Source organism: Paramisgurnus dabryanus, chromosome 8, assembly GCF_030506205.2.
Source record: "Paramisgurnus dabryanus chromosome 8, PD_genome_1.1, whole genome shotgun sequence".
Classification (NCBI taxonomy): Eukaryota; Metazoa; Chordata; class Actinopteri; order Cypriniformes; family Cobitidae; genus Paramisgurnus; species Paramisgurnus dabryanus.
The window spans coordinates 11,800,518-11,818,950 of record NC_133344.1 but is presented as its reverse complement, the minus strand read 5'-3'; the positions used below and the strand labels follow the sequence as shown (position 1 = coordinate 11,818,950).

Below are 18,433 nucleotides of genomic sequence, written 5' to 3'. Positions count from 1 at the left end.
CACGGGAGATACCAAACCTCACCATAAGATGTCGACAAACCTTGACCACAAGTTCTGTTTGCCTTCAGTTTTTGCTGTAACTTGCAAATTAAGAAAACCTATGTGAAATAATTGACATGTCTGTTCCCACTGATCAAATATTATTATTACCTGTTTAAAAGTAGGCTGCGGATAACAAACAACTTGAATTTGCACATAAGAAGTGTATCAAAAACTGTTTTTGTAAGCTAATGCAAAATAGACACATTTTATCACACAGTTAATGAATAAACATTATGGTGGTACGACTGATATCAACATGGGGTGTGGACTTTGATCATGTTGCAGAGGATAATTAAAAGTAGACAATGCTTGGCTTTTTTACCCACAGCATCGACACACCTGGTTTTAACAGGTGAATTGAATAAGAGCTGCTCCTATTGTATCAAGACAGGCTTCTTTACAATGGCATTACATTACTGATTCATACAGATGATTCAATGAATTCACATTCCATCCTGAAAACAGGCTTTGTTTTTATATCCAACACACACATACTTCTCTTTACACAATCAATTATATTTACTACAAACAATACCCCTAAAAATTTTTTGATTTCATAATTACATTGAAGTGTAGTTTATTTACCAACTTTGTGAGATTTAGCACATTTTTAAGGAAATTTACTGTAAAATATGTGACCCTGCATGTCTGTGAAATCCAGGCTAAAGTCTTATGATCTAATAATGAGATAAGGAGCACCAAAGTTAGATTTCACTCATTGACTTTGCATTGATTTCAATCTTTGACATGCGCTTACTCAGTAAATATTAAAGGGCACTTATGGTCCGATTCACGTTTTTAAATTTCCTTTGGTGTGTAAAGCCCGATTTATAGTCGTGCGTAAGTTCTACGCCGTAGCTACGGCGTCGGCTATCCATAGCCTGTGCGTAGCTCTGCGTAGCCTGATGTGCACCTTGCAAAAATTTCAACAGCACGTCAGATCTACGCGGACCGCAAGCGCTGTGATTGGTCCACCAGAACCCCTCCCGTCAGGTTAAAAAAACTGCGTCATGTATTTCCGTTTGTGACGGTGAAAACAAAGATGAGCCAAGTTGAGGAGTGATTTAACTCAAACTGCATTAAAAGTCGTTGTTTATTTACTTCCATCATTGCTGGTCTTCTCAAATTATACAAAACAAGTTGCTGTTTCTCCTTCGTTTGTGGGTTAACTTGCTAAGCTTCCTCTTCTTTGACGTTCGCGCTGCTACTGTGGTGACACGCGTGGTTACTGCCTACCAGCGGTCTGCGCGTGTGTTTGCACGTCGATGCGGATGACGACGCAAAAGTATAAATGAAAACCGACTCGGAACCTACGCCGTCGAAGCTACGCCGGAGGACCTACCCACAACTATAACGAGCCCTTAAGTGTGTATTAGTACATGTTAATGGTATGCAAAAAGTACGACCTTCAAAGTAAACAATGACGCGAGTAGGGCTCGATTTTTCGATTAATCGTTTTTTCTGTGATTGATTCAAAATCGATTCTCACAGGCCACGAATAGTTTTTTTCCAATTTTATTTTCGACGTTTTTTTTTCCGCAAACATTGATCTAATTTCTAGTCTTCTCCACTAGATGTCACCTTTTTTGCCTTGTGGGATGTTACCAAAGAGCGAGGGGCGAGCCTGTCAATCATACATAAAGTCTATATTCTAATATATTATGATATAATATAATATTCTATATAATCTATATTCATTGAGTTGAATCGAGTATAAAAGTCGAGAATCGTAATTGAAAATTGGCCCGATAACCGTAATCGAAAATTGGCGTAAGAATCGATATCGAATCGATTTGATAGCTTGTGAATCGAAATCGAATAGATCTGGAACATCTGAATCGATACCCATCCCTAGACACGAGTTATCATCTCCAATATAAATTTCTTTTCTTGGAATACAACAAACACACGGATTGTAGGCAGCAGTTTACTTCCTAAGATTGTTGACGTAGACAAGACCGACATTATCAAAATTCCTCCCGCTTCGGGCTCACAGCCTGTAAGTTAACTCCTGTTAGCATTGCATTGTGAGCGAATCTTTCAAACATGGTATGGGGCGTTACATTCTGGCTGACATCAGAGGTATTCAGGCCAATCACAACGTAGATTAGCTGGCCAATCAGGGACACAGCGCTTTTCAAATCGATGAGTATTGTACAAAATCCGTTCGTTTCAAGACGAAAGTGAAACCTGGAGCTATAAAAAATTTATGGTATGTGGAAAAAATGTGTTTTAACTAGTGATGCACCGATGTATCGGCCGCCGATATTTATCGGCCGATTTTTGATGAATTTGAAACCATCGGCATATCGGCAATAGCACGAGAAAGGCCGATACCGATTGTTTATTAATTAACTGCATAAAGAAATCCATTTTATGTAAAAAAAAAAATGAGTTAATGTTGTTAATAAAATAAATGCTGAATAGCAAAAACCACCTTTGAAGGTTGTCATGCTGTCTTCTTATATTTGTTTTAGCTTAATTTGTGCCTCTCTTATTATGTTGGTCAGTTGAATGTTAATAAGATAAAATCCATGTTCAGTAAAAATAATTTGAAGCATAAATAAACTAGCTAATAGACAACCTGTATAGTATTGTTTACAAGTGTTTAATATCGGTATCTGCATCGCTATTGGCCAGAAGTTGTCTGTTTAAATCGATATCGGTATTGGCCCAAAAAAATCCTATCGGTGCATCCCTAGTTTTAACCATAAGCTATGCAGACACATTGTATTATACCAAATACACAAAATAACGCTGTTTTTTAGCAATGAAATAGGTGCCCTTTAAAGATATCAAGGTTATATTTACACAAAAAGTTCTTTGCATTATGTAAGATGATTTAATGTAGAAAACAGTAAATCACAAAATAATTACTTAATTTTTTACAGACTGGGTTACATATGACTAGTAATACATAAATAACAAAATCATTGTTGCTTTTCTTACACATCTCCTTGTTATACAACACTGATCTTTGACCTCACAAGGTAATAAAAAAGAGGCGTTTCTGTTATTTTTTGTTATTAAGTCTTGCGCATCCTGTCTACTTCATGTGCATGCTGCATGTTATTCATTTAATGCTTTAATGCTTTAATGAAAGTAAGTAATAGGATTGCATTTCTATACAACTGTGTTGTTGCATGTACAGTTCACATTCTGATCTGTGTTCATGCGCTTTTGTGTGTGTCACTTCTTTTGTATATGTGTCAGTGTGTGTTAATCGGTGAGTGCACAGTGGGATTAGACGGGGTGCTTTTGGTCGAGAGAGAGAGAGAGTCAGAACTTTATAACCCTCATTAGTCAGCTGATCGCATAGACCAGGGTGTTACAAAAAACTTGACTAAACATTGCACTTTCATTTATATATAAAAAAAAGACAAAATAAGTACAACTTTTAAATATTAAAATGAGTTTTTAAGAATGATAATAACATTTGAATGTATCATCAATTTTTATAACCTTATTTCATTTTGTTAGATTTATTCTTTTATGCTCTTTGATATCTAGGGTAATAAAAAACAGTAAAATTTAGTAAATGTATCTGGTAAAACAACACATAAAAATTTATGTTACTGACTGATACTGATAAGGGCTAGAGACTTAGCACCAGGAAAGATATGCAAAGCATTTAGATAAGCTGTTTAAAGTGCGGGACAAAATCATTTGGACTTTTATTGTTTGTTTTTTTTTAATGCGACAGAATGGGTGAGGTGTCCGCATTCATAGTTACAGATTGACTGCCAAAAATACATGACCTGCTGTTTTAGGTGAGTTACTCTACCTGTTTTATACACACGCAGGGCTCAGAGTTATGCGCTCAGGCAAAACAGGGTAAGGCAGTGTGACGGGGAAGAAAAGAGGGCGGGTTACCCGGAGCCTGGGTGGGCGAACGTGAATGAAAGGGAGGAGGGAGAACTTTGACACTGAGGTGCAGAAGACAGGTTTGGATTCAGAGAAAGAGGGAAAGAGAAACAGCTTTGGAACAGAAAGTCATGGCACCTGCCAAAGTTAGGAGTTAATAACAACACGCCTTTCCCTTAGGCTGAGAAAAAGGACCAGAGAACACAGAGAACTGTGCTGTGAGTTAAATATCCAGAAAGTGACTGTCATATTGGGAGCATTGATTTTTTGGCTTGAATAGGAATTCCTGCTGTGTTTGTTTAATGGGAATCATTGTATGAACGACTGGATCTTGTTACAGATAGCTGATGTCTGAAAGCATCGCTGAGATGATGACAGCCCTGTTTCGAGGCAGAAAGCCTCAAAAATCTCAGGAAGCCTCCCCTAGAAATCGGACACCTGCGGCCCACCTGCACGGTCCGTTGGAAGATGAAGACGATGAGGAAAGATTACCTGATCGATCTCCAATTCATAGAAACTCACGTTTTTACAGCTCAATGAGGAGACGAAAGTATCAGACACAAAGTGAGAGTAAAACTTTAATCTCCTTCTCTTACATTTACATGGATTTTATGCGTTTGTGTGATTTATTATTTATGTTTTACAACTTTTAAGTCTTGTGAAACTTGTGAAAACCGACTTGTCCTACTGAAACTGATAGCTTTGCAGTATTGGTGTTACTTAGCAAATGTAGTGGGTCTAAACATTGGAGTATTGTTCCTGTGTGTTGTAAATCAAAGTTTGTTATGGTTTGTAGACCTTGACTCATTTGAATGATGACATTTACCGTATTTACAGTAGTTGACATTTGTTAGGGGCGACAGTTTGTGACCCATCTGTGAAATCCAGTTTAAAGTCTTAAAATCGCATAATGAGTTTAGGAGTATCAACCTTTAATTTCAATCTTTGACAAAGTCAATATTAAAGTGATATTTTTACAAAATATTCTTTACATTACATAAGAAGATTTTATGTAGAAAACGTTTGCGTGATATTTACAGTAATTTACTGTAAATGACTTTAGCTGGGTTTTTCAGTATTTGTGGCTGTGATAAAATTGACTTCAGTTATTTACTTATTTGGATTTTGGTTGGTTTCTTAGGGTTTTATAGTTTGTACACATTCAAGGTTTGCCGAACAAGTTCTAGTGATTTGTTTAGAGAAAAAAGAAAGCACATGATTTACCCTGCGGTAAATTACAAGGCAGTCGAAACTCGAGAAACTGGTTTAATTGTTCACTGTTTGTTTAATTGTTCTGAGAATCATGTGTGTGTGTGTGTGTGTGTGTGTGTGTGTGTTTCTATAGGTGTCTGCATCTTTATTTCCATCGTATTTATCCGCATTTCTGTGACTAAACTGACCAGTGTATTCCCTATCATTACAATAACAGAATCACATACGCATGAGGAGTTTGTTTCTCTATGTGAGATCAGAATTTAATGCCATATTAGTCTTGAAAGCTTTGAAAAGATTAGATCTAGTATTGTCTATCATACTCCTGTTGACTGAACAGCTTTGGTAGCTTGCCTTTAAGTAAAAATAGTTTGTATTTAATTCATACATAGTCTGTCGAGTTTCATTTTCACTTTATTATTTGAAAAAAAAAATTGAAAATGAAACACGTTTTGTTAGCTTGTATTGGCATTGGATATCTGCTAAAATTACCTTATCAGCATATCAAATATCAGCAAAAATCCAATGTTGTGCATTTCTGTTGTGCATTTCTAGTTTGTTTGAGGATGTTTTCCTCTCATGGTGGCCGCCATGTTAAGATCACATGACCAGTTAAATATTATTATCTTAATGAATCTTACAACAGGGGGAATCACATTTTAAACATTTAAATATGCTATGAAATCTACATTTAATCTACCATTTAAAGGGATAGTTCACCCAAAAATGAAAACTCTGTCATCATTTACTCACTCTCATGTTGTTACAAACCTGTATACATTTCTTTGTTCTGATGAACACAAAGGAAGATATTTTGAGGAATATTTGTAACCAAACCAATCGTGGACCCCATTAACTTCCATAGTCGGAAAAAAGAATACTATGGAAGTAAATGGGGTCCACGTTTTGTTACAGACATTTCTCAAAATATCTTCTTTTGTGTTCATCAGAACAAATACATGTATACAGGTTTGTAACAACATGAGAGTGAGTAAATGATGACAGAATTTTCATTTTTGGGTGAACTATCCCTTTAAGTCCTTGTCTGTACGTTTTAAGACATTTATATTCAAATGTACTTTCTTAAAAGTTAACAAAACTACCCAGCAAGCAATAGTCAAAATTTCACCATCTAGGTTCACTATATACTCGATATAGTACGGCTACATGTCTAACCAAAATAAACTTGAATTTGGTTAAGTGTCGTTTTTGCCAAAATAACTTGTACGATGTATGATATTTCATCATGTAAACAAAGTCTATAACGAGTTTGTTTGCATGCACAAAATAAGCTGATAACTATCAAAAATCTGCTTATTATAAAAACCTGTTTTCATGCGTTTACATGCAAATCAATAAACCGGCTATGCAGAAAACTGCGTTTACGTGGGATTTGGAGATTTGTCAGGTTTCTCGCAAGCAGTGAAGTCACAGCCCATAGCACATATAGTCGTTCAAAAAGCAGATGGGAAATCTGTCTTAAGCTATACTGTTGTATCTCTTCTTATGTATGCAGAACCTGTAAATGTAATATAAGCTTTAATTTTCACAGTTTCTCCGAGTCTAGCAGACTTTTATGCGTTACTTTGTGCTTACATACGGAAATTCCAAGTGTGATGTTTATCTTTCACACGCGGAGACATGCACACATGATCAAAACCACGAGAAAGCCGGTTAAGGTGTTTACATGCAACACGAAATCAGGGTAATAATGAGCAAACACTACCTGTGCCCCTATCGGTTTTTGCTTATGTTGTTTATGGGCTTTCCCTGATAAAAGAAACATTATTGGAAAGTTGCAAGCCGTGTGTAAAACAACTAATTAATTTGTTATTGAAAGCATTTAGTTTTTTATTTTGTTTGAATCACATATACATACTTTAATAGTTACTTCTGCTGTCAGTGGAATTGTTTTACCATGCAAAATATTTTACAGTACAGAAAAGTCCTTGGTACACACAGCTAATGGTTCCTTCATCACCCATTAACACAATAAACCCAAAGTTGTGTGAAGTCCTTGACATAATGGCTCGTAGTTTGCTTTTGTTACATACTTATGAATGCATATTTAGCATTTCTTTGACACAATTAATGACTGGATTATGCATAATATTTTACCTGTTATTCCAGCAAAAGCGGTTTCAGTTGACGTAACAAACAATCAAGCTCTGAATCAGTAGTTCAATAACTTCAAAAGACCAAAGGGACTAATCTCTTTCTTAAATGTACTATTAAGCCCTGGTTACAGTCGAATGCACAGCCTTGCAAGGCATAGTTACACTGTAAAAAAAATCCGTAAAAATTACAATGTTATTGCAGCTGGGTTGCCGGTAATTTACCGTAGATTTACATTTATGTTATTTACTGGCAAGAGTTTGTTCAAAGTTAAATAAATTTTAAATATTAACAAGTCTTTATCTTCACAGAATAAAACTATACAATAATAGCCTCATGCAAAGCATTCTGGGAATCAGAAATCATCATCAACCTTTTTCTGTTTTTTTGCTCCAGATTTTGTTTCCCAGAATGCTTTGCTTGATGCTGTTTTTTTAGTTTTACTCTGAAAAGACAAATACTTATAAATGTTTAATGTTCATTTAACTTTGAACAAAATACTGCAAGTAAAAAACATAAATTTAAATCTACGGTAAATTACCGGCAACCCAGCTGCAATTTCTATGGAATTTTTTTACAGTGTAATTTGACTCATATACACGCACTGACGTTAAACGCATGTGATTGCGACAATTTGCTATACCCCTCATGGCCTACATCCTACATATTCCTACTACGCATACAATGTACATAGGGTTTAAAAAATCTGACAAAAATTGTGTCACGCACACTGTACGCAGACCATACTTCGGCCTTTAAGCACACAATAATTTTTTATGAAACTATATTTATATGTTGTATAGACGGTTTCAGCAGTAATAACATAAACAAGCGGCTATCGTGGAACACACGTAATTTCCGGTAAACCCCGCTAAGAATAAGGAAAGTTCCGACCAGGCGCGTAATCTCGTCAACGCACGTGCGTCCGATGAAACCGTCTATATGTGCAGATTACTGTTAATACAGCCTGATCTTACGATAATTTTTACATATTTTACGAGTTGGCAAATTCATATGAATTAATAGTGCAAAAACGTACGATTCTCATGAAACAAACATCAATGAACCGAACCCCTAACCCCAACATCACAGGGTCAAGGCAAGTTATACAAAAACATACGAATGTGGTCGTATGAATTAATACGAATTAGCCAACTCGTAAATATGTACGAATTCGCGTGACATAGCGTTGGTTAATATGAAGAGCTCAGATGCAAAGGCCACTAAACGCCACCCTGTCAAAATTAGATAATGATATTGCTCTCGGCACCAAATGCTCTTTGCATGTATTATACGATCATTAAATACTTACACTTCAAATCTGCTTAATTTTAGCCTAAAGCCGTTCAAAAATGTAGGGTTGTTAAAGTGCACAAAGTATAATTAGTAATTAGAATAATCAGATGAACGATGACGTGCGTACCCCAAGATGCATGTTTTTACCTGGTTAAATGAGGTTTATCAATATTAAAATGATGATGACCAAATTTTTTTTACTTTTACTTTTATTCAGGAAGAACCGTGAAGAGTGACAATTTTTTAAGAAATTGAGATTTTTGCACGCACAGTCAAATTTGTTAAATACCAAGGAAATGACTTAAGTGACATTTCAATTACTAACTAATAACCTTTTCATTGCCTTTAAAGGGACCAGAGTCACGACTGAACCTAAACATATAAGAGCTTATAAAAAATGCTTGTTTACAAAACAAATCAGACGTACTTAGAGGTTTTTGTCTATAAGCTCTTCATATATTATATGTGTGACACATTTAGTGATCGGTGTTATGGTAGTTCACCCATAGAATAGGCAGGCAGGCAGATTATGTGTGCTGATGTATACGTGTGATGTTTGAGAGTCTTGTTTTAAACTCAGCATTTGGATGACTTGACAAATATACCCAGCTGTAGACGAGAATGCATTGCGCTCTCACGCCAACTTCACAGTGTGTGGTTTTTACAGTTCCTTGTGACTTTGCTTGTCAGACAGTTTGGTTTACAGTGAGATCCTTAAGTAAAATACATTTTGTGTTATAGTACAAAAGATTTTTTCAAAACATAAAATCATAGTGGTGCTATGTTGCTTGAGATTTTCATAATATTCAGAGTTGGCAAGTCTATGGTTTTCCCATGGAAATGGACAATTACTTTTGCTACAGGCTTTTTTGTGTCCCCAGGCGAAGCAACCCCAATAATGTTATATTTAGCTACAGAAATATCAATTTTAACAGATGAAACACGATTAAAAAAAAATGCGATTGGGCTAGTTTTAATAGCAATTGAGTTGGTTTTGCTGTGAAACCTGGCAACCCTAATGATATCCACTCTTATGTGGTGTGTAATTATGGCACATGTGTGTGACTATTGTGTCTGTTTGTGAAAATATATATACAGTATTGTGTGAAGATGTGCTTTTCTTGAACTTCCCGCATTTTTTTAAACACACTGAAAGTTTTGCGTAAATGTGTGAAGTGAATGTGTGTGTCTTTGGTTGCCAAGGCAGTGTGGTTTGCAGCCTGTTCTGCTTTAATGATAAAACTCAATGCGTCTGCGTTTTGTAATGTCTCGTGAGATACTTTAAGTACAATGTACACAGTTTGTATCCATGGTAATCCCCCAGTCTTAATGTACAGTCTATACGGCATTGTTACCCGACATTCAATAGACACACGCGCAGAGGACTTATGTGGAACAGGAAACAATCCTCTGTGGAAAAAGGTTAATCTTTAAAAGATGTGCATTGTCAATATTTATCTATTCATAGAGTACACAGTAATAAAACATAGGAGGGGTTTTATACACCACTTGTTAAAGCCTGAATGGCAGATTTATATCTTGCTAGGTTATTTTCAACAAAGTGTTGGGTAAAAAAGGGGCAAACGCAGCCGTTGGGTTAAATTAACCCAGATATTGTTTATATTTGACCCAACAATGGGTTAAAACAACCCAGCATTTTGGGTTTAAACAACCTATCAGATTCAATTACAACACAGCCGGTCGGGTTTGTCCCTTTTTAACCCATTACTGAGTTGAAAATAACTCAGCATGTTTAGGGTGTAGTGTTACTGTAGCTCATTTGTTAGATCATTGCATTAGCAGCACGAAGGGTCATAGGTTTGATCCCCAGGGAAAACATATACTGATAAAATGTATACCTTGAAGGCACTGTAAATCAGAAAGCATCTGCCAAATGCGTAAATGTATACCAGTCAAAGTGAATGTTTCTTTTTAGGCATGCATCATGCTTTCAGCTTTCTCCAATTACAGGCGACCGTTGGGAAAACAACCCCATTATACAGTTTGATAAGTGCTCTATATCTGGTGACACTATTGAAACTGGGTTTAAAGCAAATTATTAACCATAAAATTATGTTACTGTGGTAAAAAAAATTGACCCTGATCCAGTCTAAGCCTACTTTTGCTCGAAAATACTGCTTTGAAGTCATTTAGTCAGTTAGGATGTGTTTGCACATTTAAATAATATATATTTTGTATTTTATATTATTACATACACAGGGTTTCCACGGGTCATGGAATTTCTGGAATATCATGGAATTTTAAAAGGTCTATTCCATATATTGAAAGTCAGGGAATTTTTTATTTTTTATCCAAGTCATGGAATATAAGGGAGTATTGGGTAACACTTTACTTGAAGGGGTGTTCATAAGACTGACATGACACCTTCATAATCCTGACATGACACGTGTCATGAAAATGAAGGAGACTTATGCATATTTAAAGTGACAACTGTCATTAAGTGTCATTTGTTTAATTCTGTAATTTTTTATGCAAACATGACATTGTTTGAATTGTCTTTGTTATGACAACTTGACATAAACCAATACATGACAACTTGTCATAAATCTGTCATAAACATGACATAACAGAATAATTATCAAAGTTAAGAAACTACCTAGCTTTATTGGTTAATGTTATATTAAACTGTCATTTATATGGCATTAAGTGTTAATACTATGTCAAATAATTTTAAATACCTTATCAAAATGCAACAGACATGTCAAAATGTTATACTTTATTTTATGTATGTGCACAATACATAAAAAATACAACTAACAGAGTTATGGACCCAACGCTGCATGGCTTAACCTATTATTGTACTGTTTTCATTTAATTTTAGGTTAATCTGTCCCCAAATGCATTAAAATATAATTTTATCAATTTTAATTATTAATATTGGATTATTGATTTTATTTGTTAAACACATGGAGAAAACTTAAAAAACATTATGAACTGAAGAATATTCATGACACTGTTATAAAACTATTTGACAGAATATTAACACTTAATGACATTTTAATGACAAATTATATTTGTACCACTGTAGTTGAGGTCAAGAAAAATATTCATGTTTTAACACCTAATGACATTTTAATGATAAATTCAGAAAAGTGGTCAGTTATGTTGTCTTGCTAAAGTTATGATAATTGGTTTATGTCAAGTTGTCATAACAAAGACATCTCATCTTTGCATAAAAAATGACATAATTGAACAAATGACGCTTAATGACAGTTGTCATGAACGTGCATAAAATCTGCTTCATGTTCATGACACGTGTCATGTCATGATTTATAAATTTGTCATGTCAGTCTTATGAACACCCCTCAAGTAACGTGTTACAGAGTTTTGTTTGTTGCCTTAAATTTTAGTTTCCATTTATCAAAATGTAATCCACTTGTTAAGTTGTGGCATAAGGAATAACATTTCCGAGTCCAAGCCTCTGTTGATTTCAAGTGAGACTACAATTTAAATAATTTATTTATTACGCATTTAAGCTACATTTTTATTAACTTAATTATCTAAGCTCACGGACATAGGTCATGGTAATTTAGCTTTTTAGTCAGGGAAAAATCAGGGAATTAGACTGAGTGGGAACCAAAAATACATATGTGACCCTGTCTTTCAAAATTTTCAAAAATACTGTTTTTTACATAAATCATCTTCCATAATGTAAAGAACGTTTCTGTGAAAATATAACCTTGATATCTTTAATATTGACTGAGTAAGATCATGTCAAAGATTGACTGAAATTACACTTTGATGCTGCAAATCTATAGATTATTATTATGAGACTTTAGCCAGGATTTCATGTTTGTATTGTAAGATTGCTTCATTATATACCCCTCTTCAAACAAGTCACCTGAGCACTACAGGTGTAGGAGTGTGACGCTCCAAAGGTTAATACAGTATATACAGCAGGTCAAGGGTTTGTTTAAAGCACTATTGAGCCATAGGGACACTTATGTGATGGAAATACAGTAGCAGCTAAAACCTTCATTCCTGTCTGTTGAATGTTGCACTGACACATGGGTCAATATTTATTCAGGGACATTGACAAACATGCTTTCCGATCTTCCTGCACTCATCCAGGCACACAAATAGCACACTACACTATGTGTGATTGGTGTATAGTGAGTGGAGCTGCTCGGTCAGGAGAAACTGAGTAAGAGCTTCTTACTAAGAAGCAATGAAGTGTTTCAGATGTGCCCTTTGTTACCGAGAGTTCAGAATTTGCAGAGGATAGAAATGCATGCGGAAACTGAACACTTTCTTAGCTGGACACAAACACAATAACTGAAAGTTTCATCTACACATTCCTGTGCCCACAACATTTCAGACCGCACAGTGAACATTCACAATGGATCCTCTGTGTTTGTGTGTGTTTTATTTGTCAGTGTGTATTTGTGGATAAATGTGTGTGGTAGCATGGAATGCCCAGTATGTTATTTTGGCTCTGTATCAGGAACTGAAATTCTCACTTGAAACTGAATTAGTTCACTCGTCGCTGATGTCATTAATGTGTACTGAATTAGTTCACTTGTCGTTGATGTCATTAATGTGTACTTCTGTTGTATTTTCCATTAAGTGTCTTAAGTTTTATGATGTTTTACCATTAAGTTAAACCCTCCCCATTTTCTCTGTTAGGCCACACCTCTACTACTCCAGGAAACTCCGCCCCCTCCAATACACTTAGCCCCACTAGCACAAATAAATCGGCTCTGCATCAGTAAGTACACACACGCACGTACGCACACACACAAACAAACAATTACTTTGCGATTCAAACAAACCAGGAACTGGTTGTATTGCTACACAGTAATCATAATCAGAAACCCGGTTCTAAAAATAAATATCTGTCTCTCTATCCATCTATTTGTCTATCTGTCTGTCTATCTATCCATCTGTCTATCCATCTATTTGCCTGTTTGTCTTTGTAACAGTTTTTCTGTCTCTACATCCGTCTGTTTGTACATCCACCTGTCTATCTGCCTGTATATCTGTTTACCTATCCATCTATCTGCCTGTCTGTCTTTGTAACAGTATTTCTGTCTCTAAATCCGTCTGTTTGTACATCCACCTGTCTGTCTGCCTGTTTATCTATCCATCTATCTGCCTCTCTGTCTTTGTAACAGTTTATCTGTCTCTACATCTGTCTGTCTGTTCATCTACCTGTCTATCTGCCTGCATATCTGTTTATCTATCCATCTATCTGCCTGTCTGTCTTGGTAACGGTCTATTTGTCGCTACATCTGTTAGTCTGTACATGTACCCATCTGTCTGTCTATCTGTCTATCTATCAATCTATCTGCCATCTGTCTTTGTAACAGTCTTATCTTTCTTCCCAATTTTGTCTGTCTGTACATCTACCTGTCTATCTGCCTGTACATGTCTGTCTATCTGCCTGTTTGTGTAACTGTCAATCTGCCTCTATATCTGACTTTATGTCTGTCTATTGTTCTGTATGTCTGTCTGTGTAACTGTCAATCTGTGTCTGTCTGTCTATCATTCTGTCTGTGTTACTGTCAATCACTGTTTGCCTATCTATTTATCTGTCTGTCTGTCTGTCTATCTATCGTTCTGTCTGTCTGTGTAACTGTCAATCTCTGACTGTCTATCTATCGTTCTTTCTGTCTGTCGTCTGCCTGTATGTCTGTCTGTGTAACTGTCAATCTGTGTCTGTCTGCCTGGGTAACTGTCAATCTCTGTCTGTCTGTATCTATCTATCTATCTATCTATCTATCTATCTATCTATCTATCTATCTATCTATCTATCTATCTATCTATCTATCTATCTATCTATCTATCTATCTATCTATCTATCTATCTATCTATCTATCTATCTATCTATCTATTTATCTATCTATCTATCGTTCTATCGCTCTGTCTATCGTTCTATCTATCGTTCTATCATTCTGTCTATCTATCGTTCTGTCTGTCTGTGTAACTGTCAATCTCTGTCTGTCTATCTATTTATCATTCTGTCTAGCTGTCAATCTCTGTCTGTCTGTCTGTGTAACTGTCAATCTGTGTCTGTCTGCCTGTGTAACTGTCAATCTCTGTCTGTCTGTCTGTCTGTCTGTCTGTCTATCTAACATTCTGTCTGTCTGTCTGTGTCACTGTCAATCTATGTCTGTCTGTCTGTGTAACTGTCAATCTCTGCCTGTCTGTCTGTCTGCCTATCTATCTATCGTTCTGTGTAACTGTCAATCTCTGTCTGTCTATCTATCGTTCTTTCTGTCTGTCGTCTGCCTGTATGTCTGTCTGTGTAACTGTCAATCTCTGTCTGTCTGTCTCTATCTATCTATCTATCTATCTATCTATCTATCTATCTATCTATCTATCTATCTATCTATCTATCTATCTATCTATCTATCTATCTATCTATCTATCTATCTATCTATCTATCTATCTGTCTATCTGTCTATCTATTTATCTATCTATCGTTCTGTCTATCGTTCTATCTATCGTTCTATCATTCTGTCTATCTATCGTTCTGTCTGTCTGTGTAACTGTCAATCTCTGTCTGTCTATCTATTTATCATTCTGTCTAGCTGTCAATCTCTGTCTGTCTGCCTGTGTAACTGTCAATCTCTGTCTGTCTGTCTGTCTATCTAACATTCTGTCTGTCTGTCTGTGTAACTGTCAATCTATGTCTGTCTGTCTGTGTAACTGTCAATCTGTGTCATTCTGTCTGTGTAACTGTCAATCTCTGCCTGTCAGTCTGTCTGTCTGTCTATCTATCTATCATTCTGTCTGTCTGTGTAACTGTCAATCTGTGTCTGTCTTTATGTCTATCTATCTGTCGTTCTGTCTGTCTGTGTAACTGTCAACCTGTCTTTATATCTGACTGTCTATCTGTCTATCTATCTATCTGTCTGTCTGTCTGTCAATCTGTGTCTTGTCTATCTGTCTGTCTATCTGTCGTTCTGTCTGTCTGTGTAACTGTCTATCTGTGTCTGCCTGTCTGTCTATGTGTTGTTCTGTCTGTGTGTGTAACTGTCAATCTGTCTTTATATCTGACTGTCTATATGTCTACTGTTCTGTCCTATCTGTCTGTCTGTCTATCCATGTATCTGTCTGTCTGTATTTGTAGCTGCTTGTCTGTCTATTGTTCTGTCTGTCCGTCTATCTCTGTCTATTTATCTCTGTTTATTTTGTCTGTTTTTTCCTATCACTACAACAATATCAACAATATCCAAAGTGTTTACTTATGTATGTGCTTGTCTGTATGTGTTTGTGGTGGACTCTATATCTGTTAGTGATAATTGGATATGTCAAGTAGGTTATGTATCTCTCACGTAAATATTAACAATATTTTATCTATCTTTATCTGTCCACCTTCTCACTCTGGAATCTTGTTGCCAAGCAACGGAAGTACTGTATCAGGAGTTGCTCGGTCTCGTTCTCCGTTGCCGACGCCGGGAGTCCGGTCGCGTAGACAAGACATGGAAGAGCTGAGTGAACGGACGAGTACAGCCTGCACTGTGCAGGACAATGACATCCGCACCGCTGACCCTGACAACGTCAAACAGAGGTAAGACGAGAGCGAGCGAGCAAGAGAGAGAGAATGGGTAACAAATCAGATAGTGGATTGTTGTAAAAGTTTATTTGTACTTGTTACAAAAAAAACTTTTCAGTGTGTAATAAATTAAATTAAAAGGAAAACAAAAGTTGACACTATTTGAAAGTCTGTGATGTATTTATATCTTACTTTAAATACAGTGGGTAATTTTTTACTATCTGCACAACAATTTGAGCGTACGTTAATGAAACATATTTTTTTGTATCCACGTCCTCCTTTTGCTTTAATGACAGTGTGCGCTCGAACTGACATGAACTCATCGGCTTTGTGTAAAACCTGCTGATCAATGTTATCTCAGGATGATCTGAGACGTTCCAAAGAGCATCTCGTGTGCTTCAATAAAAGCTAGGAAATCTGCATGTGCATATTTATGCATTTACATTAGACTACAATGTAATATTTCGGCACTTGTACTGTACAGTGTACAGTATGTTGGATTGTGCTGTTTGTGTGAATCTGCTGATGGCTTTGACAGATTCAGGTCAGTTGGGGTTAAATGTAATAAAAATTGAAATTAAAGTCTGAGGAACCAATATTACCCTCATTTAGAAACAAAAGTAGGACTTGAACAGCTTTAGGGTGTTCTGGGTGAGGGGTAATTTGTTCTCATTTTGACACACACACACACACACACACACACACACACACACACACACACACACACACACACACACACACACACACACTTAATATTATCATCTTATCAAGTCACTGATTGTTAATTGTTCTCTATTTTCTCTCATTCAGGCAAGTGAGGAATGGTAGTCCGCACAAGATGGCAGTGGAGAATCCCTGCCGAAATCTCAAGATCACAAAGAGCGTCGGTGAGTGTGCAGAAAAATAGGGAGATGATGTACAATAACAAATCATGCTCATGTATTTTCCTGAAGTTGAACCGTGTAGGCAACTTGTTTGCAGTTTAATTTACAGAACGCTTGTGCATGCGAGTTGTGTGTAGGATGAGGGCAGGTGCAATGTGTGGGTGATGTAATTTTAAATATGCTGAAATACCAGCAAGGGTTATTCGCCTGCTTTTTCGCCAACGCAGCATCGTTTCATATTATCTCGTTTGCATCATTTTTTTTTCTTTGTCTTCATGTAAATTCATCCATCATCTGTATCTCTTTTTGCAATCCATTTCCCTTCTTCCTCTCCTCAGTTTTCAGTCTTTGCAGCTTTTTCTGATTCTGTGTCTTCTCATTTTCTCATCTCTCGTTAACGCTCTCGGTTATATAAGCGACTTTGCCATACACCCACCTGAAGGTCTTGTTGAATGTGACTACAGGACATTACGCAACAGATTTCCTATGTACAAAGGGACTCTTTTGAGAAGCTGAGACAGAGACACATGCTGGTCACCTGCGTAGTGTTGTTTTTAGATGAAGTGTCAGGCAGGTAAAGGGTCTATAAAGTCATTTTAGATGAGTAGATCACATGGTTCCAGTTTGTAGAGCTTAGATTTGTAGTAAGTCAGAGGTTATACCTTTGGTTATGCGGTTCAATTGGTATAGTGTTGTGTCAGGACTCAGCAGGTCCAAAGGCAAGGGTTCGATTCACATACTTATATAATGTGTACATTATATGCACTGTAAGTCTTGTTGCACTGCAAAAAATGACTTTCTTACTTAGTATTTTTGTTGAATTTTTAGTAAAAAAATATCATATTTAAGTTAAAAAATCTTGAATTAAGTGTTTAAGAGTAAATTTATTTTAACCCATTGGCTTATTTACTTATTTTTGTTTTATGCATATATTCACTTTAGTTTTTTGGACAAAAAATATTAAATTTAATTGAATTTGTGCATATAACAAGCAAAAAAAACCCACGAGATAAGAAAAAATCTTGAACTTATTCTTAAACACTTAATTCAAGAAAAATTCAAGAAAAATTTGCTTATCCCATTGCTGTATAGTTTTGCTTGTTTTAAGCACAAATTCACTTAAATTTTATAATGTAAATAATTTTTTTACTAAAAACTACAATGCAAAAAAAAATTAGTATTTTTGTCTTGTTTTCAGTAAAAATATCTAAACAATAAGATGCTTTTTCTTGATGAGCAGAACGACGCAAGAAAATAAGTCTAGTTTTTAGACCAAAAATATCAAATTTTAGTGATTTTGTGCATAAAACAAGCAAAAAAATCTGAATTTTCCTTGGATTTAGTGTTTAAGAAAAATGTTCAAGATTTTTTTTTTTACTTACCCCATTGGCAGATTTTTTTGCTTGTTTTATGCACAAAATCACTTAAATTTGATATTTTTGTTCTAAAAACTAGACTTATTTTCTTGGGTTGTTTTGCTCATCAAGAAAAAACATCT

General features: G+C 35.8%; 1 protein-coding gene across 2 annotated transcripts in view; it reads left to right on the top strand.

Moving 5' to 3' along the window:
- The first annotated feature begins 3,968 nt into the window (after window positions 1-3,968).
- The window catches only part of ngef (neuronal guanine nucleotide exchange factor), a 35,437-nt gene continuing 20,972 nt past the window's right edge, over window positions 3,969-18,433 (top strand). The window contains exons 1-5 of one of the 2 annotated variants that reach the window (XM_065280517.2): window positions 3,969-4,124; window positions 4,247-4,470; window positions 13,177-13,258; window positions 15,899-16,066; window positions 16,862-16,938. In XM_065280517.2, coding sequence (XP_065136589.1) covers window positions 4,254-4,470; window positions 13,177-13,258; window positions 15,899-16,066; window positions 16,862-16,938 — 544 coding nt within the window. In that variant the 5' untranslated portion in view covers window positions 3,969-4,124; window positions 4,247-4,253. The other variant, XM_065280518.2, reaches the window with a different exon arrangement.